The following is a 24,439-nucleotide window of genomic DNA, read 5'->3' as shown; positions in this document are numbered from 1 at the left end:
AGATGGATTAGTTAATACTTTAATTACAACAAGCATTAACAAAATGTTACAAAGTGTTACATGAAGATCCGTCGCGATTTCAGGGCTGCCCACTTGCTGAATGCAGTTTCAAAGTCTAATTTTTCACATCTGTACATGCTGATTCTCATTAAATTCTCGAGAGATGAGATGCAGAGCTTATTTCTGATGTCAGTTTTTATGAGGTTCATCTTACTGAATCCACGTTCACAGTCCTCATTGCTGACAGGTGACACCAGTAGTCTCTCAGCAGCCCCACCCCCCATGGCTAGCTTCATAAAGCTTGTAGCGAATTGCTTCCTAAATCCCAAGAATGATCACTGAATGCTGTATAAATTTTCTCGACAAGAAAAATAGGATCTCCATTCCCACGAATGAAACTTACACGAGTCAACACCTGGCAATATTGGACCGTATATATATAAGCATAAATTCACACCCAATTTAGGGATTCTTTCACTCCTGTATTTTGAGAAATAAATAATTATTATTAATTATGCAAAACTGTTCTTTTTAGCTATTTCTTGTTGCGGAGTTTAAGTCTCTGCAGCCGTAAAATCAGGACTGATGGCAAAAGGGAAAGATCAATGAGTGCCGCACTGGCGACAGATGTAATTGTGATTTAGATTTTTTTCCATTTGCTTTGTATTTATACACAGTAGTCGGTACTTCAAAGCTTATCAGTTTTCTATGAAGGTTCAGCAAAACTATTGTATTGGTATATGTATAAAAAAAAACCAGAAGGATTAGCCATACAATTAATTGTATCTGTTCTATTCGCGTCTTCAGAAGTCGGTCAGTTGTAGGTATAGTGCGGTAGCATGATTGACTGTATCGCAGCATACAGTACTCAGACCAGATGTCAGCATAAGCAGATTATGATGTAAGAATGCACTGTAAAGATGGGGTTGTCAATAAGAACAAAGGATCGTTTGTGTAACAGATTGATTCCAATGCATTGCTTAGTCAAGTTTGTGGCTTCCTTTCGTTCTGTCTTTTAATTTATCCAGTCCAAATCATTGATTGTATGTACAAATTAAATAACCAAAAAGTATGTCGCCAAAAAAATCGCCAGATGGGATATTTTTTTCACCAATAAGGAAAAAAAATCGCAATTTGCGACATTGGCGAAGCCCAGGACGATCCCTGTAGTGGTATTTAAAGTCAAACAACTAATACTTCGCAATTACTGCAAACAGTGTTGGAGTCAGCCTGAAATATTGAAATTAGTAAGATGTTTTTGCTAATCGTTAATTGATTCAGTATTTAATTATTTACATTATGTTTTAAAAATAAAGAAATTCTATTACTGTATGAAGTTGGGAAGCTTGAAGGAAAAAAATAATTATATATATATATATATACTATTATATCTAAAATGTATGAATATACAAGCATCATCTATGCTACTTGGTATATTCAATTCAGAAATAAATAGATAAATAAATAAATAAATATTTAAGAGAGGAAGACTGACAGAAGAAAAAAAGATAATGAATCATTACACTAACCTGTATCGCAAATGCGATGCTGTCATTTCCCACTTCTATTACAAGACAAAGCAAGCTCGCGAGGCCTGACATGATTATGATATTGTACACAAAGATAAAATGCCATTGTCACAATTAACACAGTTCAGTTCATATTGTACCAATATATATCCATCGAAATGTCACAATATAAACTGTAATTACTATAAATTAGTTCAACATTTTCACACAAGTATGCCAAACACCTTTATTAAAGCTTAGGATAAAAACTAGCATGTAATTAAAATGTTCGGCCCTTTTGTACAAATTTAAAGCGTTTGGTACATTTAATTTTCAAACCTTTTCCTTTCATTCAGATTAGCGTGCATTGATTAAAGTAATAAAAGTGACTTTAATTATAATTGACTGTTTTCATCTTGTTTTTAAATTGCAGACATCAATGAATAACCGTGTGATTAGTGGGAATGACCATTATCAGTGTGTTAATTATTGTTTCTAACATAAAATCAGATTTTTTATGCAAATTTCTAGTGTGCAGTAAATGTGATTTCTTTTCATTCTGATTAGCGTGCATTCAATAACTTAATAAACGTGACTTCAATTATAATTAACTGTTGACATTTTCTCGGCGACTTAGAGATGTGTTTGTATCTTCTTTAATTGCAGACGTCAATGAATAATGGCATGATTAGTGGAAATTAATATTAGTGTTAATTATTGTTTTAAATATGCATGAATTGGGGGCGAATTGTCCCTTGACTGGAGTTGAAGAGTCTTGGGATCGAAATGTCTTAGAAACTTTCTTGGTGTCGAAATGTCTTGCTCCCATGAAGTATTCTACTTATTTATAAATGTTGAAAAATATTCACGTTACTGCACCCGAAAAACTCTTTGTTGAAATGGGAGTTATTTCCCTTGGCAACTCTTTGACCTCGCTACTTTTTCCGTTAAATAAACAATCGCTAAATATTCACACTTTTTGTTTCTATGTTTGTTTGTGTTGTTGTTGAAATTTAAAGTAGGTAATTTATTGAGTCTTGATGTGTTCTTTGAGAGTCTTGGGGTGTTTAGTGAGACCCGTGTTCCAGTGTCGTTGACATCGGAATGAGTAATCAAAGTTTCAGGAACGTCTCACACACTTGGCAGTCTATATCGACACTCTTCCACTAATTTATGTGTAATTAACATACTTACTGTGCTGTCTTTATCCTGGCGGAATGAAAATATGATAGTAGCAAATGGACGCATTTTCACGTTCCGTTGACATAAATTTGAACTTTTTGCAATGCGACGATAGTCGAGGTATGCCAAAGTAAGTTCAAGTAGGTTCATGTTGGGGATATATTTCTTGAATGAAGCAAACCGTTGCTTACAATTCCAATAGGCATAATATATATTTTTTTGTTCCATTAAAGAATAATATTTCCACTTAACCCCACTTTTGGCAATCCCAGCTTTCATCGCTTTACTGCCAATGGAAATGTAGGCAAACGAAACTAGAAAACAGGTCGATTTCTTTTGTGAGAACTTGAATTGATTACAGAAAAACATCAGAGTAAGTAAAGGCAGACTAAAACATTATAAATTTACTTTGTAGAAAAGCGTTATTTTACTTGTAAGTTGTATGAAATATTCCTGAAAATTTTACTTTCGTTATGATGTTAGTCAACATCAAAACATGCTACACAGTGCCATTAGTTAGGCTGTAAGACCTTGACGGCCACAACATAAATATCAGCATCGAGGTCTTACATGTAGGACTAGTCAAACAGCTGCAAATCCAGGTTAGTATAAAAAATCACCTGGGTCCTCCAAATTGTGTCAGAATTAGAGATGTCAAATTTTGGGGAAATTTCTACCGGGTACCATCATTTCTAACGATCGGTTACCCGGGTACTTGATCAAAGAGAAATTGTATTAAATGTGAACCTGAACTGCTTTGTTGTAGGTTCACATGTGCCAACCCCCAAAGGAGGTACATATAAGCATAATTTATTACTATTATAAATGGCAAAAAGCATAATCTGTGCATAAAAAGAGGAACCTATAAATTACGTGCCATAATTACAGAAAACTATGAAAAATGTACATATTTTATTTAACTTTATTTTTTGTGCTACTTACCCTGATCTGTAGTTAAAATCTTTATAGCAAATTGGCCATATCCATGTTTATTAGTAGTTAATACAAGAGTATAGACACAAAAGGAATGGATAAATTATTTATGCATAACACTCTTGTCTACAGTAACATTCATGAATAGTTGTAAAGTCCACAAATGTTGACTATTGTAGTATCCTGGACCTGCCATGGTTCGTCCCTTAACAATGGTCCAGTGCAGCATGTTCTTAAGATCAACAAAATCCCTCTCCTCTAACATTTTTCAGTCATATAACATCCAACAGTCACATTGATACAGTCAGTTTTTAGAAAATACTATCTGATGCCATTTATTTTCAATTTAGACAGGTCCGCCCTTATTTAGTATCAAAATAGAATGAATCTGTGGCAAATGGTTTCACATTCAAAAATCCTGTCTGTTTTTTGGAACTTCTCCTGACACCTGGGATGAGTTCTCCCAGGGTGAGTTCTCCATGGGGCAAGTTCTCCGCATACCATGTAAAATTAGTGCAAAAATTACCATACTTTACACATGTGGTCAATTTTTATTATATTTTTATCAGTGTTATTAAATAACAAAGAGTCCCCATATATTTAAATATTTCAGTGAAAAATTTCATTCTGTATAGTGTCCATTTCATTCATTTTTTCCTAACATGGTATAAGAAGTGCATGTTATGGTAACCAAGCTTTTGTGTTTCATTTGCCATGACAAAAATATCTGTCTTGGGTTTCCCACTAATAAAAAAAATTAGTCCAGTAAACAAATATGTGAACAGTGGCCCTGACTTGAAAAGCTAATACTCGCAACAAGGCCACAAACTTGAGTCAAAAATGGCATTAGTTAAATCAGACGTTTATATTGTGCTTTCTTTTATTTAAATTGTTGTTAGTATTTAAATGTTAATTCATCGAATATTTCGTACTTTCACTGTAACAAAAAGTATTAACCTAGTTAATGTCATCATTATCTCAAAACAAGCATGTTTAAGTCGCGAGAAAAATGGCATATGAACCTGGACAGGCACAAAGTTACAAGGGTCTAGCTTTAAATATCAGTGCTGATTCTTAAATATGTTGCACAAGAAAGGAGAAAAGTGTACTCCCTTGTATTATTATATAGTACATGTATGACCAGAAAATTGTAAGCAACCATACGAGTCCCTGTGATGGTGAATAAATGTGCACACAACACAAGCCTCAAACTGTAATCGTTATTCTGTGTACCCGATAAAAGAAAAAGTTGTTTCTTTTTGTTATTCTATCATATTAACTTAAGTGTTTACAATATTCTCTAGCAATTCCAAATCTCACTGGCATGTATATAGTAAGGAGAGCTTATTTAAACAGTATTTGACATCATATTATTTGCTTTTTTTAACAGATATACCGTATTTACCATATGTTTTCGGACTGCAACAAATAATTACTTTTTTTGTAGACCGAATACATATTAAATTCTTTAATTAGGTGTCCAAAAACATACAGTTGAAGATAGATATATTCCCCCCATGTCTGTAACGAAGTTACCGTTAGCTCACATGACGATGGATAGACGTGAGGAGGACGAGTTTGACAATAAGTTTATTATTAACATGGACGAGACACCGATGTACTTTGATCTTGTGCCAGGGAAAACAGTGGACAAAGAAGGAACGAAAAGCGTTCTGATTCGTACAACTGGCGCGGAGAAGAGACACATTACTGTCATTTTAGCTGTTGCAGGTTCTGGCGACGTATTACCCCCAATGATTATTTTCAAGGGAAAGAGACAGCTAGATCTGAAGTCACCAAAAGGGTGGATTATTGCAGTTCAAGAGAAAGTATGGATGGATGAAACGCTAATGCTGCAATGGATTGAAGAAATTTATTTGCCATTCACCAGAAGAGAGCGATCACTATTAGTTATGGACTCGTTCCGGGCTCACATCACTGATGATGTGAAGAAATAGTTGCGGCGTGGAAATCTTGTGCCAGTAATAATACCAGGAGGCTGCACATCCAAATTGCAACCTCTTGATGTGAGTATCAATAAACCTGTCAAGAGCTACCTCCGCTGCAGCTGGACAGAATACATCAGGGATGCTACGAATGCATTAATATCATCTAATGAAAGCAGCAATGGACAGATCAAGAATGCCAGCAAACAGACTGTATTGGACTGGGTTATAAATGCCTTAGACACATTGAAGGAAAAGTGCACAATGATAATGAAATCTTTCAAGGTGTGCGGCATCAGTGTCAATCTGAGCAGAAGTGAAAACGCGCTGATCAGAAATGACAAACAATTAAACAATATGGATGATGATAGTGATACAGAATTTGAGGGCTTTTCACCCGAGGACCTACAAAAGGCTATGGACAAGCTACTTGATACTGAATAATATATTTAAATATATTACAGCATTAAATCATATTTCTTTTCATTCTTTGATATTGCTACTTATTGTGTATGGCTTAATATAACAATGTTTATCTATCTATCTATCTGCGTGCATACATACATACATAAATATATACATATGATTAAACAATTTAAATTATATTAGTTCATCGAAGTTCATGATCACAATAAATAATTGGCTACCAAATGAAGTGAATTTTGTATCAGTTAAATTAACGGTAAACATGCTGTGAATTTTACAATAAAACGAAGCAGCAGATCTTCCTAGATTGTGTCCGAAAAGATAAATTGTAGAAAAAATTATAGCAGAGCAATGTCCGAAAACTTACAAGGCATTTAAATATTATATTCCCCCCCAAAAAAAAAAAAAAAACGGTGTCCGAAAACAAACGGTGTTCGAAAACATATGGTAAATACGGTAATGTAAATTTTAATAATTGTCCAAAAAAGCTCATGTGCCTTGAAATTTAAAGACCAAATTTAAATCATGTTGACAAATTCATTCTGCATAAAGCTTTTGAGACCGAAATATTGAATACAATTTGTCATATGTTATTAAGCAAATTACATCATGTTGATGAAAGTTAAAATCAGTTTTGATTTTGAAATCAATCTTGAATTCAAATGGCTTTTGTTTTCAGTTTTGTGTTCTTGTTTAGTGTTTTTTTCCAGAAAATGTTATAAGTCTGTTATTTGGTTGTTGGTATATGATATGATGGGTGGCACTTTTTCTCTACCTCTCTTTGTGGCCTTGTGGTCAGAGCATCTGCCTATGATGCAGGAGATCGTGAGTTCAAACCCTGGCCAAATCATACCAAACACTTATAAATATGGTGCTAACAACTGTCTCACTAGGCACTCAGCATTAAGAGGTTAGTGTTAGCACTGGTCAGCCAGGTGTCAGGATAATGTGACTGGGTGGGACATACATGTCTGCAGCATGATGCCCCAGTGCTAGACAAAACTATGAACTGCCACACTCCAAACATAGCGATATGACTGCAAAATTGTTAATTTAAAAGCTGTGTTAAAAATCCAGATATTCAAGAGCAAGACATGATTTCACATATTACCCTCCTCATTTTTGATCTACTTCTTAGGAAGGACATCTTTGACCTCATACCCTTTCAGAATTTCAGTTGGCTAGGTCTTGAATCAATATTCAGGTAAGAATGTTTCCCTCAGGGACGAGAATTCAATTAATGGTAATGTTAGATTCCTTGTCTATATGGAGCAATCCATCTGGTAGAGAATTCCTTTGCCTGCCAAGCTTTGCTCAATGCAGCAGCAGATGTCATAGCTTTCTTGCACTCCCATAACAATGATTCCTTGGTCCAAATGGAGGCTGAACCTTGACCATTGGACCAACTTTCACAGTCCACTTTGGACTCACATTGTGGATACCTCTAACTACAACCTCCATCAATCAAATTTGGTATGGATGCAAACACAGAGAACTAGGGGAGCAAGTCTACTACTATTTTGTGATGCCATAGGAGTGTGACCCAGCCAGGATCATTATTTATGTATCAACATTCTTGAGATGAAAACCATTTTGAAAACTTTTTGTTGGTAGCTGGAGAAACTGCTTGGGAATGGACTTCTCATTGTTGTCCAACAAATCCACAGTGGTGACTTGTATCAAATTCAGATGACTTATTGATGTAGACACAGACGAAAAACTTGTAAATTTCGAGTATGAGAAATGGCATCTACGGTTGGTCACGCGGCCTCACTGACATGACGGTGAACGAGTTCTCTCAAGATTTTAAAGCACATAAAAAATCCTTCCGTGATAAATAATTACACAGCATTAACAATCTGACTTTACTCTTAAATTTTTCCACATATAATAGATGTGTACCAAAAATGTAAAATGGTTAAAATTGCTGTTAAACATAACATACACTACATTGCTTAACAGTTCACAGGTAACCGTATGCGTATGGGGTAGACTAGGTAACAGATGTTCTACTTATAGCACGCTGTACTTTGTAACTATGTTCTATGAGGTAAAGGGTTAAATAACCATGATAGCAGGTTCCTCAACCCAACACAGAGCTACTGAACCTGCACGTCTGTATCTTACAAAAATACACCCAAAATAAACAAACAGTTGTTGCAAAATGTAGTTGAGAATCCCACAAGTGAGATGGCCATCCACCTTAGAGGCATACAAAGACTGGAATATATTCTCAATGGAGCCCACAAGAGTACTTTATACTAATGTAGGCATCCATTCTGCAAGAGCTAACTTCCTATGGATCTTCAATGAGAAATGGTTAGCTCCAGTTACAATTAAATCTGGGGCCTTGAGTGGCTGTGTGGTCTGAAGCACTCACCATTATGGATCACTGCCATCTCACCTCTGTCTGCATGGGTTCGAGTCTCGGATTCAGCCAATGTGGGTATGTGAGAAAGCTTGCCAGTAGCTTCTCGTGGGTCGGTGGTTCTTTCTGGGGTTTTCCCGGGTTCTTCCTCCACCATTAATACTGGCTGCCATGTATAGCCTATTGTGTGCTGAAAAATGGCATTAAACCCTACAACAGCAACAATTAAACCTAAATTTCATGATCACTGGTACATGGTGTTATCAGGATATCAGACAAACCAAAGACCCATCCAGTTTTTTGTTCATTTTGGATTTCACCCGGCCAATGACACTGGGTCCTTGCCCAAGTGGAATTTGTCATGGGGATTATCCAGGCTGAACAAAACACCGTTTGAACTGCTCTCAAGGGCTTAATTACTTCACCTCCTTACTGCTTTGCTGATCGCCAGGCAAAATCAGCGACTGCTTTTCCTAAAACAAAGTCAATTGACAAATTATTAAAGCATAACTGATGCAGTCTGAAAATGTGCAATGTACTGGCACCTTATAAAATTGCTGGTTTGTATAAAAATGAATACAAAGTACAAAGCACTGACCAGGTAACTTTTTAATTTTCATAATTCTGTATTGATACAAATAGATGATAACAAAATACAAATAATTACATGTATCAGCTTACACTATAAATAAATAAAAAGTAAGCGTTGGACTAACACTTACTCCTGCACACGTACATACACCCAGACACACTTTCCTTCGCATTCATATACATGTAAAATCACAATAGGATGGTACATATGAAAAAAAATTACAATGTAGATATTTGAAGTGATGTAGATCCATATGAATGAACAATTATATGTGTTATAAGTATGATACAAACATAATTATGCATACTCGAAATATAGGAATTATAAATAATTAACGTACAGATAAATTTACACATGTAAGGGTTCGTGTGACATGGGATTTAGTGGTTTATTTTCGTCACAGACTTAAATCAATAACTAATTCAAAGTTGTATAGCGAACAGAAAAGGCCTGCCAGATGCCATCGGTCAAGAAATTCGACGACATGATATCTATGAAAATCGGCTTGTATTCTACACTTTAGTCGGTTAAGGAAGAAGTTGAGAAGGGTGTTGGATGTGACAGTTTCCTTATAAAAATAGGCACGAACACGTTTGCACCAGATGACATATTTGTATTCAGTTGATAAGAGGAGGCAAAGGTTTTCGAATTCTGGCTCTGGGAACGAAGCTTCTTTAGGGAGAACACCGAATTTTAAGAATGAGTAGAAGGTGTTGAATGAATTTCGTGACAGTTGTTTGATCCATTTAATTACAAGGCGTTGTAGTGGGTATACCAACTCACATTAAAAAAATAAGTGATCTGTTGTTTTGATGTCACCGCAAAACGTGCACAGTTTGGACTTGGAAATGTTCTTGAGGAACATGTTGTAATTTACTGGTAAAATATCGTGAATGGTTTTAAAACACACATCTCTGGTGATTGGGTCGAGGAATTTATTGTGTAAATTTTTCCATACCATAGTGAAATCGATAGTGTAAAGTTTGTGGATTTTCGGTTCTAGAACGAAATTTTTCAGGTTTGATTGATAAAAGGTTTTGGTGGGGGCAGTGCCAAAAGCAAAACTGGGGTTCTTTTCTGTGAAATCTTTAAAGATATTTAAACAATTTTTGTAAAATTGGGGAACGTATAGAGTGTGTGTATATATTTAAACTTAATTTGGGGTTATACGCCCTTAATTGTAATCCGATCCAATATCTTGGGAAAAACTTCCACTTGGCGTTGTAGTTGTCATCAAGTAATTTTTGCATGTGCTGTAGTCTTAGAGCTCTTAATTTACATTCGATATTTGTGATGTTTAAACCACCCTTTTTAAAAGGATTATAACAGACAGCACGGGCCAGGGGTTCGAAAGTAGAGTCCCATAAATAAGTGAATATATTTCTATTCATGAGTGTAATATAATGTTTGGACAAATCTATAACAGTGGCAGTGTACCAAATTTTACTGCAAGAGAGAAGATTGACAATATTAGACTTTGAAATAAGGGATAATTTTCGGCTTTTATAAAGGTGCAAGGTATTTTGGAGGTGAGCTGAGCTGGTATGCCAGTAATCATCATGTGTTAAATTGTGTCCAAAAAGAAAACCAACTATTTTTTGTTTGTAAATCCAGGATATACTGAAAGGGTGATCACTGCGAGATTTCCATTTTCCTAAAAACGTCCCATTTGATTTACTAAGGTTTATTTTGGTGCCAGAGGTTTTTGAATATGTTTCTGCCCAGAAGAGATACTTCTCAATGGATTTGTCGGTGCAACAAAATCCTGTGCTGTCATCTGCGTAAAGGGAGATTTTGCAGGTCTCCGTAGTACCAGGTATATTTATTCCAATAATTTCAGTATCCGACCTTATTTTGACTGCAAAAGGTTCATAAGTTAGCACATATACTACAGCCTTGTCTAACCCCTCGTAAAATAGAGAAAGGTTCTGAAATGTGATTGTTAACGATGACGGAGGAGGATATGTCAGTGTAAAATATAGAAATCCATTTGATAAAATCAGCGTGAAATCCAAAAGATTCTAAGGTTTTCATCATAAAGGAGTAGTTCACCCTGTCAAAGGCTTTCTCTTGGTCTAGGCAAATAAAAGCACATTGTAGTTGTTTTTGGTCTATATAATCATAGATATTTCGGATTAGATGGCTGTTGTCAAATATAGAGCGACCTTTGATTCCGCAGGTTTGGTCCAAATGAATAATTGTTGACATTACTTTACTGAGGCGATTGCTGATAATCTTGGAAAGGATTTTATAGTCTAAGTTAAGTAGTGAGATAGGTCTCCAGGTTTTCATATTGGTCGTGGTTTTGAGGGTCTTTACAAAGAAGAGTGATATACGAGAGCTTTTGAGAATCTGTTAAGGTACTGGCATCAAATATCATGTTATAAAGTTTGGTAAGTTTTTTGCCAAGAATGTCAAAAAAGGTGACATAAAACTCTTTTGACAGACCGTCTGGTCCGGGAGATTTATCATTCTTCATGCCATTAATAGATAGCCATATTTCGTCTTTATTGATGGGTCCTACAAGGAAATCATTTTCAGCTTCAGTTATGTGTGGTAGATCACGAAGAAATTCTTCAAACAGAGTTTCATCGATTGGTTTGTTGGTAAATAAATCAGAATAGAACTGTTGAAAACATGATAGAATGTCTGAACTAGACTTATAAGAAATATTGTTGTGTTGAATCTCATTAATACATTTTTTCTCACCTCGTTTATTTTCAGTTTGATAGAAGAATTTACTAGGTTTTTCATTATTGTCGAGTATTTTGGCTTTGTTTTGAATAATAGAGCCTTGGTAATATTCATTATGGATTTCTTTCATTTTCATAGACAGTTCAAGTAATTGGTTGAGACAGTCAGGGTTACTGTTTGTATTATATTCATTTCTCAGACAATAATACGTTTTCTTCAATCATTTTAACTCTGAATACTTGAGTTTTGAATAGTCTTTGGAATAACGAATAAGTTCATCTTTAATTTTTGTTTTCAGTTCATCCCAAAATGTTAAAGTAAAAGTATGAAACCTGAACTCTCTTTCACACAATCCAGTGATGAGAGTTCATAAAGCAGTGTTCCTTAGGAGTGAATTGTTGCATTTCCAGTAACCTTTTCCGAAGTTGATAGAAGAATTACAAAACAGGGATAGAAAAACCGCGTCATGGTCGGATTGGGAAAATGGAACAATTTGTGCATCTAAAATATAATCTTTGATTCTGTTTGAAACATAAAACCGATCAATCCTACTGGCTCAGGTAGCAAGGGATGGGTCTTTAGAGAATTTATACCATGTATATGTTTTATGCGACGGATGGAGGTGGCGAAAAGTATCAGTTAGGTGGAATTCAGAAATGATGGTTTTCAGATTCCGAAATGCAAGGTCGTTATATTCATCTAAACTTCCTATTCTATCTAATTTGGAATTTGTGACACAGTTGAAATCTCCAGCTAATATAAGGTTATGTTGCCCGGCTAAAAAGGGGTACAATGTATTAAAGAACTCGTTTTTCGTAGAGTCGGAATTCGGGGCATATATATTAATAATACGATATGGAGTAGTATTAAATATTAGATCAAGGCAAATGAATCGACCATCAAAGTCTGTGTCAGATTTAGAAAAGTCAATTTGAATGTTAAAATTTAGTAAAACTACTCAGCATGATCTATTTGTGCCAAAACTCCAAATGGCATTGTGGCATCTTAATTTAGTTTGAATATCTTTGGCTGAGGATTGGTTATCAGTGTGAGTTTCTTGCAGGATTAGAATATCGATATGGTACAGTTTTATTAAAAGATCAGTTTCATGTAATTCGCTACAAGTATTTAGACGGAGCCCATTGCAGTTAAGACTGATAATATTAATGTTCTGAGCCATTGTGTTGTATAATAATATTGGTGCATACAGGGTTAAGTATGATGAGGGCTTCTACAGATGAGAATATGGCGACCATGATATACATATTAGAAATATTCCTAATGTGGGTGGAAATGAGGAGTAGGGTGTGATTGATAAGGAAAATGTAGAAATCGAAAAGGAAGGAGAGAAAATAACATGGAGGTATAACAATGAATGAAAATGAAAGATCGATTGATAGGGAGTAGTGATGGGGAAAATGTAGTGAGACCATACCGTGAAGCACATGAATCCAAATTACATAATTCCGAAGCATTTGCGAATTAAGAAAAAACAAACTTGAGTGAAAGGTTAACAGGTTGTAGCCTGAATATGAGAGTCCACAGTTCAAAATCATAGTCCATAAGGCAGTCTTGGTCTTGTATGGATCCATAGGGCGCATTCAAAGTCCTTGTACAGTCCTAGGTCGGTTAAGCGTTGACGGTGTGTTCAGTGGGGGTGTTAGGAAACCATTTCACTTTCTTCACTCTGATTTGATTGTGTTCTCGCTTTTTTATTCGTTACTACCGTCCACTTATATTCTTCGAGGTCGAACAGTTCTCGTTTGTCATTAATTGATGTAGGTGGGTTTTCTTTAAGTGGGGTCTCCATTTGTTCAGGTGGTGTTGATGATGGAGACGCTGCTGAAGGCGGAGGAATGGCAGGGGGTGTTGAAGTTGATGTACTGGTGGTAGCAGGTGTTGTCGATGTTGTCGATGGAGGTACTGGTGTCGGTGTGTTACCTGTTGCAGCGGGTGTTGAGGTTTTGGATGTTTGCGGTTTATTGGTGTTTAAAGAGGCTGCAGTAGCGTATGATGGTCCCTTTTGGGGACAATCTTTTCTCAAGTGGCCGCATTGTCGGCATTTCAGGCATGGGGGGGACAGCCCTTCATGGTAATAAGCATGCCTATTGTGCCTGGTGAAATGATGTGCGGTATATGTTTGATGTAAATTTCTGTGCTTTCCAATTTCACCAAGTGGGTTCCATTCTCCACTAGACACTCCTTGGCGAGTAAGGTGTTTTCTCTCTGTATATTAAAATTGTTCCAAATTCTTTCAAAACGTCTTGGATTATATTGTCACATATGTATAATGGCAGCCAGTGGATACGCAATTCGACATTTTGGCGCGCGATATACCGGATACCGTCGCCTTTACAATTTTTCGCTTTTTCCTTGCTGGTGAGAACTACGCACCATGGAGCATTCTCCCCCTCTCTATACATTCCTTTGATGTCGCTGTGATTGATACCAGCTGCTTCAAGCTTCTTCATGGCGTCTTCTCTTTGAAGTCTGCCGTCGACCCTAACGATCCGAAAGAAGATGTCTGGCTCGATGTATTTTTCCAGGTTTACTTCCAAATGGCGATACATTTCGAAATCCATAAGGATAATACACAATTCTAATCCAAAAGAATAACACACAGTCGTGGTAGATCGCAAGATAAGAACAGATACTACACTTTGATCTTAGCCAAAAGGCTGAGAAGCGATCAGGTAACTAATCCACAGAATCTTTAACTAGTGCAAAAGTCAAATGCATCTTTCACATTACTGAAAATATTAAGAAAAGGAAAAAAAAAGTCTGAATGTGGTAATACAAAATAATACTTAACGTGAGACAGAAAATTTATTTTCAGTAAAATATATAATAATTTCTTCTTTTCTGCAACTTTAATTTGAACTTATTGTTTTGTTTTGTAGGGCAGCTGAGCTTTCCCATTCATTGAGCCATGTCAGGCTGGATTTTCAGCCACTAGCAAGCTTTCAAGAAGGGGAGGTAATCAATATGCAGTGGTTAATTTTTTTAAAACATTTATTATTTTAAAGCTATAAATACACATTACCAATGGATTTATGGAAATATATGTCAACTTCTTTGTTTAGCATAATGAACTAATTTTCTTTCACACTTGCTTGGTGTGCATGGTGCACTGTTTAAATTGAATGTTCACTCAAACTTTCATATAAATATCAACTCCATGATAACTGTTTTTTTCTGATCCAAATAATTATAAATGGTCAATTCTTACCAAAGTAAATTTTTTATATAATATGTATAATGCTTTGGAACTTCTTTAAAGCAGTAAACAAAATAAATATCTAAATTGGCTACATTTTGCTACATTTATCTGTCCTGATAATAGTAATACATGTTGCTGTTTGTATTGATCTTAGTTATTCATTTATACCTTTTATCTGCAGGGACTGTTTTTTGTGCATATTTTTAATTTGTCTTTTTGAATGGGAGTCAACAATTGTATTGGTGAAAGCCCCAGCATTGGGGACCACAGTATTTGGTCCAAACATGGCTTTACAGGTTTATATGTACTGACAACTCTTTTTTTAGAACTATGGCTCTTGAAGTCCGTATTCAGTTACAAAAATGAGCTGCGTCAAAAAAACATATTAACCTATAGACTCATTTATGTTTGTATGTGTATGTAATGTGAGCACATATTTATTCACTTGTTTTTAAAACCTGCCATAAAGTGGAGCATGATGTTTTCTTTCGGTCTGTGACCAGTTTAATATCTGCACAATAACTTGTGTTGTCCTCCCTTATGGTAGGGAAGAACCAAACTGATTATGGGTCTAAAAGTTCAAGGTCAAGGTCACTGATTGAACAAAGAATAAATGTTTCTGCACAATAATTTGTGTTCTCCACCATCTACCCGTACCAAACTTTGTAGATGATTTGCACTTGGATGAACCCTATAGATTTTATTATCAGAAGGTTAAAGTTTGAGGACACTAAGACTGAAGGAAGACAAATGGCATGGATGAACCTTTGTGGAGTACTTTCATGTTGGGTAAAGAAGAAGCTTATTGATTTTGGGGTTAAAAGTTCAACAGTCAGTGTCACAGTAATTCACTTTACTGTTTTACAATATTTTAAGTATGTTCTCTTGACAGTATTTGCTGGGATAAATTTCTATACTTTAGCACCATATTTCAAAATTTAGACAACTAGAATATCAGCTAATTTGCATCCCACTTTGGCAGATATGTCCCAAATTTGTACAAGTATTTGTCCATAGAAAAGACTTTTAAAATTCTATCTAGTAAGTGTTTTTATGCTTCATTAAATTCAATACCTATGGTAAACATTATGCAGAGAAATAAAAAACCTATGGTAAACATTATGCAGAGAAATAAAAAATGAATTAACGAGTTCCAGACCCTTATATTTTTAATTCTAAAATATAATGTCTACTAAAAGAAATTCTAGACAGCCTAGTAGGTGTAATACCCCCCCCCCCCGCATGTCTGAGCATGGTCTTCAGGCCCATAAGTCATGGTGCATGGTCTTCAGGCCCATAAGTCATGGTGCATGGTCTTTGGGCCCATAAATCATGGTGCATGGTCTTCAGGCCCATAAGTCGTGGTGCATGGGCCCATAAGTAATGGTGCATGGTCTTCAGGCCCATAAGTCATTTTGCATGGTCTTCATACATGACTTAAATGAGGTATGCAGTCAACCCACACCTCAATTTGTTCTATATAGGCTGCCAACTGTACCATCCATCCATCCAGATTGACAGTAACTGTAAATGATATTTTGCTGAAAACCGGTATTACTTTCAGAAGAAAAAAAATGCCTGCCTGACTGAGAAGGTCTTCTTAGGGTTGGCAGATCTGTCATTCCTGAATCATGGTACAACCAAAGTTGGCCCATGCCAAAAATGCCTATTGCATATGGATGCAATTACTGCTATCTGTTGACTGGCTTTGACATTGTCAGTGGCCAATTGAATCCAGGGTACACAGGTCTCTATCAATCTCTTGGAGATGAAAGCTATGATCAGTGCCTTTCATTGTTGGAGAGACCATCTTCAGGGCAAGGTCATGTTCATCATGTCTTATAACTCATTGGTAGTGACATTCATCCTAACATGGTGGTACAGAATCACCCCAACTCTGCATTCTGGTCTGGTAGTTCCATCACTGGTACGCACTTTGCAACATCACATCCAGATTAGAGATATTCTCAACAGACTTAATGTCATGACTGATTTTGTGTCCACGAAAGGCCATCTTTGTTTATTGATTTGGAGGGTTTGTGGGCCTTTGTCTCTCCCCCCCTCCCATGGTCATTGTTCCAAATATGCATAAATTGAGAGGCCATAAGAGACAAACAATTCTGATTGTCACAGTAAAAATGTTCTCAATCGTTGACACAATCCGAATCTTTTAGGCCTACTCTCAGTCACACAGATGGTTACCAGACCCAGCTGACATCAGCACAACCTCTAGATGTGCATTCAATGCACCTTTCACTGGATTCACCCATAAAGTTTATTTGGTAAGAAGATTTAATTTATTTCTTCTTCCCTGACATAAACACATTGCCTCCAGTTTTGCTACTCACAAGTTAGGACATTGGGTTATCCTTTGTCTATGGGAATCCAACTTTTGTTCCCTTGAAGGCTACCCAAGGCATTTGGAAGATGCTCAGCATTTCCTCTTATTACCTATTCTCCTAATGTCATTGTGATAAGTAATGTATTTCAAGAAGAAAGCATAATTTTATGCCAATATGGAAGCAATATTGCTATTGGTGAAGTAACTGCAAACAGGAGCCCTGGCCAAGGGAAGAGTATTAATTTCATTAGAGTTTATTTCCTGAAGTTCAAACAAAACATGTTGTGTGCTCATTCAACTTTCCAATATCACTTGATACAAAAGGTATAAAATAATCTGGCATATTATTGCCAGAAAGTCATATACTGATATGACTAAACTTGCCTGCCACAGAATCTGGAAAGGTGCATGTCATTGCATCAAAATGTACTCATTGTAAATACCTCCATGGATTATTTCTGCAGTATTGACACTTATGATGTGCTCATATAATCTGTGGAACACTGTTGATTCAGTGACATGACTAGAGCCATCAGCTATTGCATTGCAATAGTATAAAGAAGCATCACAATCAGTATTATATTTTTAATAATTTTGATGCATATCACGTCATCAGAATGACTGTGAATTAATTCAGATCCATTGTCAACAGAGTTTCTATAATACATTTTTCTCCAGTGTCCATTATAACTGTCCTTTTCTGAATATAAATATCAATCCAGAGATTAAGAATTGATGTTTTGAACAGAGATTGCAGTCAAGTTTTGGGGAATAAACGAATATCATTAGTTTCAAACTTCAGACATTCTGATTTGTTCGTACGTGTATATTTGGTAACTAAACCATGTTCATTCCAAAATGTCTTCAGGAAACAAAAATATGTCATTCATCACAAAGTATAACATACCTCCTCCTAAAGCACAGTCAACTCAATGAGAACCAGCTTCTTCCAAGACTCTGACCAAATCACTACATCTGGTTGTAGGGATGTGGACAATTTCTGGGACGCCCGCTGTAGAGATGTGGACAATTTCTGGGAAACACAATCTCTTTCGAAGATGCACATGCATGTTTCAGATCTCTGATTCTTTGAGGATTCATCTGCTCAGCACTGAGGTGTTAATGGTTTCTTTCACTTTGACAAAGTTGATAAATCTTTGACTGGTAATTGGTTCTGGTCTTTTCTTCATTCTCTTACTCTGCAAGATGTATAGTAGCTCTCAGAGGACATTGCCATGCTTCCATCTGTAGTAGTCTTGCATTAATGTAGCCTGACATGCTGACAGTATGTGCTGAAGGCTGTCTCTTTGTCACCTCAACACACAGTATGAAGGCTGTCTCTTTGTCACCTCAACACACAGTATGAAGGCTGTCTCTTTGTCACCTCAACACACAGTATGAAGGCTGTATCTTTGTCACCTCAACACACAGTATGAAGGCTGTCTCTTTGTCACCTCAACACACAGTATGAAGGCTGTCTCTTTGTCACCTCAACACACAGTATGAAGGCTATCTCTTTGTCACCTCAACACACAGTATGAAGGCTGTCTCTTTGTCACCTCAACACAGTATGAAGGCTGTCTCTTTGTCACCTCAACACAGTATGAAGGCTGTCTCTTTGTCACCTCAACACACAGTATGAAGGCTGTCTCTTTGTCACCTTGACACACAGTATTCTCAATGAGGCCCCAACTGAGCAGGTTTGTTGGAGAGGGCAAAAGATCATACACTATCTCATTCAAAACCAAATCTGGAGAGTCTTGTCATTCCAGATATTTTACCATGTTAGCTTCAGCTGTGGTAGAGATAATCATTAATAGTCGACTCTCTTCCTCCAAATTCTATAACTCGTCCTGAATCATTGACCTTATTGCATCATCCTCCATCCAGTACTGGGTCTAATCTGCTTCAAAGCCTTGTCTTCCAGATTAGGTTGCTTGCACTATGTCCTTGTGCAGGAGTCCACTTTCAGTTGATTCATCTGAAAGGGAAATTGACCAGTTTCTACCAGTCCAGACATCAATGCCAACAGCCATCTTCTTGTCCTGTGTTTGTGTCAGCATCAAAATTACCCTTACTTTGACCATCTTGAAATCTTCCACCACTGATGTCAATGGTAGCTGGATCATTCCAGACTTGGTCAAGAACCCAACTCCTGTGAATAATGGTGGGACTCTATAAAATATCTGCATTGAGGCTTGCTCATTGTTCTTATTAAGCTCTCCACAGCTGTTATTGCTGTCTTGTGTAGCATGAAGGGCCACACCCGTCTAGATATTAGTCTGTTCTGGTACATCCATGTATTGAATTTTCCAGGAAGTTCTAATCTGTCAGTTTATCCGTGGCATGGCATTATTTTTGGCCCTCTTGTCTCCCTATCTGTTGCTTTGATTATGAGGTTCTTGCCCATGACAAATAGTATAACAGATGGTACAGTATTTGATGATTCCTCTTTCCAGCACAATCCAAGAAGTGGTGAACTTTTCTGCTGTAAATCATTACTGGATGTTGCTGTAATATTTCAGGAGCTAATCAGCTTGTAGGGTACTGAATCATAGGCATTGGCAAGATCCAAGCATACAAATTTCCAGCTTGAATCCAGGCTTGATTTACCTAAGGCACTTGTGTATTCAATACACTCTGAAAAATCCTTGGACTTCTTTTAGCATTGATGTACACTGGAATCCTGCGATAATTGTGGTCCAAAAATTGGATCGCGTTCATTGCAGGGTTGCGTTAATGCTCATGTTTTACAGTATTTTACTTTTTTCAGAGATAAACACATTGGCACATATACATGTAGTCATGTCTAATGTATATGATGAATAGGGTATCAACACCGTTTACTATAGTGCCGTCATGGCATGCAGTTCATCCATAATGCATGTAATTCCATTGTAGAATTGCACACAGATTTACAATATTCAGTAATTTTGTCCCAGATCATTGTGTCTGAATTCAACGTCTAATATACAGCATGAACTGAGTATTAACACTGTTTACTTGCCGTCTGATATCGTACCATTGGGGCTTGCAGTTAATCCATAATGCATGTAATTTCCATTGCAAAAATTGCATACATATTTAAACTATTCAATAATTTTGTCACAGATGATTGTGTCTGAATTCAGTGGGAAAAATTAACAGCAAAATAAGGTTAAGAAAGACAAAGCATGTGTTCGGTTTATTATGTTCCAGGGTCTATGAATGGTGCCTTTACTAATTTCATACTGCTAAAATTTGCTTATATGTGTTTCCATGTACATTTATCCATTGCAAATTTCTAATAATTAACATTTGTACGCCTATTTGTTTGAATGACTACAGCAAGAATAATTAACAATCAACACATGCTTTCGTCGTGCATATAACTTTTACTTCAGATTTTGGGAATATCGAAAGAAACGTGTGAAAACTACTATAATAATCATTGTGCAAAGTGCAGAGAATGACTTGCGTTTGTGAACTTGCTTTTCCATAATGGAAAAATATTTTTTATAAAAAATAGCAAATTAATAACGAGTTCATAAACAAACACCATACACATGTTAAACCAGAGAACTAAGTGCAGTAGGCCTGCAATGGTCACGAGTCATTTTAATAATTTTTTTAAGCTGAACGCATGTACAATTTCATACCCTTTCAATTTCCAGCTAATAAAGTGGACATTATTTACTGGTTTTTTTTATGTTTATTAAATCGTGAGAATCTTTTATCAACCACTGCATTGTCTGCTGCTTGGTTGTGTATGCAGTTAAAGAAGAAACATATTGGCTATTGTTTGAGGAACGATTGTATACAGAATTAATTGAAGACAATCACAAAGACGACTTACTGGCTTTACTCATGGATCAGTAATAAGTAACATTTCCGATAATGTTTATTTTGGCATAACACTTCAAGAACCTGGTGAAATTGTTAAATTTCAGAAGCTATGCCAGGTTTGTATTATATTAAAATTCATATGTGAACTCTTCCACAAAATGATAATAAACATTTTACACACTATTTCTTGTACAATGTACTTTTAAAAAATAATTCCCGGTACATGAGAAATACATGTACATGTATTTAAAATTTCAGGAATCACTCCACGATCGTATTATTTTCGAATTCAAACGTGATCTCTTCCCCAAAATGATAATAATTTTTTTATATACACTATTTTACATATTGATATACTTGTTGCTTATTATGTACATTGCTATTATCTTTGCAAAGAAAGAGTTTTAAATATATCTTTCCATCTATGCTCCGTAGTCATTTCATCTAGAACTGACATATCTTTGGAGTTCTTCTCCATTGGTACAAAGCAACCCTCATTATCCTGCCAACAAGTTTGGATCCTTCCTTTCTTCCATATCACCCACATCAGTCCCTATAGATGTCTATGTAACTTAGGGCACATCATGTACACCTTATATGGGATACAATTTGGATATATGGCCGAACCAGGTCTAGTTTTTGTCATGGCTCTGCACACTTCTAGAGCATAAAATGGTAACCTTACAGGTAGGATCCTCAAACACTGTCGCATACCATTTTCTCTGTGTGGGTCCAAATGTGTTTGTTTCAGGAACTGTTGTTCTTCCTCTATGCTACATTCCAGATGGTCAGCCCACTCTTCTTCCAGGAAAGATGAAAAATTTGTAGGGATTTACATTAAAGGCCACCACAGATTCTTCTCAGCATTTCCCTAAATATCTATGTTATAATTATTTGCTTGTAGTAACTGTTTTACTCTGGTAGGGATTCTATAAATGTACTGTATAATGAGGTATGTTGCTGTTTTTCTCTTCTTTCCAGGTTTACATTCAGGAGTATGACAGTATCATCCTGGCCACATCTTACTTTGATCTCAAGGAATATGATAGAGCTGCATTTTTCCTCCAAGAATGTAAAAGTCCCAAAGCTTACTTTCTTCATATGTATGCCAAATACATTGCTGAAGAAAAGAGAAAGGTTGACAATGCCTCCGATTCAATAGGTATCATTTTGCTTCTAATTAATGAACATTAATCTTAGTTTTACATTTGGTTTTCAGTTTTCTATGTACAGGACTTGTGGGTATTAGGGAATTGCTTTCCTTCACATCCACTTTCAAAATCTCTGCAGAGAGCTCTTGGTTGTATGTGTCTTATATTGTGAAAATGTAGTAGTTGTCAAATTTTGGAATTATTTTTTCAGTATTAGCTGAATTTTTATATTTTCAAGGATCTAGCATCAGTTTCGAACCCGGAGTTATTAGAGTCTTTTCGCAGTGAAAAGCAGTTTTTATTTTTACAATTTATGTATTTCCAGCTTGTTTTGCATTGTAGTAATCTAATGAGGCAAAAAGTGTTCCTGTCGAAAATCAGTATCATGTGAATTTAGTGAAATGTAGTGAAATGAGAGAAGTTCATTCTCCCTAATGGAGTTAAATGGAGTTAAACCTTGTCTGGAATTTGGAATGAAATGAACATATATTTGAGAAATAGTACGGATCTGCATTTTCAGCGCATTTTTTGTATGTAGGTCCACCTGATAAGATAGAAAATGAGCATCTGAAGAGCCTTAGGATTGAATTAAGCAAGAAGTATGCTGCCAGAGAATTGGATGGATTTTGTCTGTATTTGTAAGTACAGTTTTGTAAGACTTTCATTTTGGCTTCTTATTAGATTTGAAACTGTTATATTTTTCTACTGTCAGTGCCTTTCAGACAGTATAATACTGGTTTCCTTCACTTGTTTAACTCCATAAAACGTTTCAATTCCGGTTGTATTTGAGCAACCGTAAAGTAAAAATACACTTTTTGATTCATGCATTGAAGGTACACCATGCTTTAAAGTAAATCAGCTTCAGTATCCCAGCAGAAGTTTGTACACCAGTACAATCCAGTTTTTAGTGAGTGGTGATGAACATTAATGACACTTGCGTTACCTTCTAACCCCCTATTGAACCCTGTTGAATTCATATTTGAAGTTTAGGAATTACAACTTTGTGTGAGAAATAATATTAAAAAAGGAAACAGTTTGGGCATATGGAAATTGTAGCCCAAGCTTGTTGAACTTGAATCAGGGCTAGTGATGTTTTTCTCTATAGTCACCAGTCCTGGGCTTGTATCTAAAACTTTTTTTTTGAGCACTACAGTATCTCTTCATATATGTGCTCACAGCATGGGTAGCATTTAGGAGGTTTTAGCCTGGTCCTCCAGAAAAGTTTAGACCCATGTCCATGGCAACATGTAATTTCTGTGATATGATCCATGACAACATGTAATTTTCTGTGATATGATCCATGACAACATGTAATTTCTGTGATATGATCCATGACAACATGTAATTTTCTGTGATATGATCCATGACAACATGTAATTTCTGTGACATGATCCATGACAACATGTAATTTCTGTGATATGATCCATGACAACATGTAATTTCTGTGATTTGATCCTTGTCAACGTGTAATTTCTGTGATTTGGTTCAGCTGGCTGAACATACAGAACAAGAAGATGATGGTTCTATCTCACAGGATCAGATACCCATTCAGGCATTGCTGTCCCTGAGATTTTAGCCATCTCTGTGAGCTTCAGTTTTGAATGCAATGTTTTAATTCAAGACATTGTTCAGGCTGTGCAGTCAATGTTGAGAAACTTCTATCTTCCTGATTTAGCATTTCACAGATGGGAATTGTATCTGGTGGGTCCTTAAGTGGCTGCCCAAGCTGACACCAGACCCTGTTAATGGCAGCATAAGCTTGTCATGTCTTTCACTGGATTCATCAAGATATTTTACTTGGTTCAGGAAACTTGTTTCTTGTTACCTATTGTGTAAACCTCTTGGGTTTCAAGTTGCTAGCTCATCCCTCAGTTGTGTTGCCTATTATTATAGTGGTTTTTATTCTTCATATGGGGACTCAAGTCATAATATCCTTGAAAACATAACCACACTAGAGGTTGTATGTTAATGCATTTACACCTATTAACTATTCCCTTAATGTTAATGTGATTGGGTAATGTATTCAACAGAAAAAGGAAATTGGTCTTTTTATTTCTCAGAGAATATTTCCCCAGTCACATGACAGTTAAGCCCTCCCACACCTCCTCACAAATACAGCCATCTTTGTTGATATATCGCTTAAGTTTTAATTGAAGAGCACCTGTCATTTGGTATATGGCTATCCATCTAGGAGTAATTATAGTATCTTGAAAGAGTTACTTCCCATAGATAATATGTTTATTATCTTTATTT

At 36.1% G+C, this 24,439-nt stretch overlaps 1 protein-coding gene and 1 pseudogene across 1 annotated transcript in view; one reads left to right on the top strand and one right to left on the bottom strand.

The window, feature by feature from the left end:
• Nucleotides 1–24,439, top strand: part of LOC149795264 (uncharacterized) — a 56,450-nt gene that overhangs the window by 2,851 nt on the left and 29,160 nt on the right. Inside the window, exons 2-4 of the mRNA XM_089964996.1 lie at nt 14,550–14,625; nt 22,017–22,197; nt 22,725–22,824. Of these exons, the coding sequence (XP_089821122.1) occupies nt 14,550–14,625; nt 22,017–22,197; nt 22,725–22,824 (357 nt within the window). The remainder of the gene's footprint in view (nt 1–14,549; nt 14,626–22,016; nt 22,198–22,724; nt 22,825–24,439) is intronic.
• Nucleotides 14,165–14,339, bottom strand: LOC149795265 (U2 spliceosomal RNA; annotated as a pseudogene).

Source organism: Sinohyriopsis cumingii, chromosome 7, assembly GCF_028554795.1.
Source record: "Sinohyriopsis cumingii isolate HCF-2022 chromosome 7, ASM2855479v2, whole genome shotgun sequence".
Classification (NCBI taxonomy): domain Eukaryota; kingdom Metazoa; phylum Mollusca; class Bivalvia; order Unionida; family Unionidae; genus Sinohyriopsis; species Sinohyriopsis cumingii.
The sequence above is the reverse complement of the archived record's forward strand: the minus strand, read 5'-3'. Positions and strand labels throughout refer to the sequence as shown.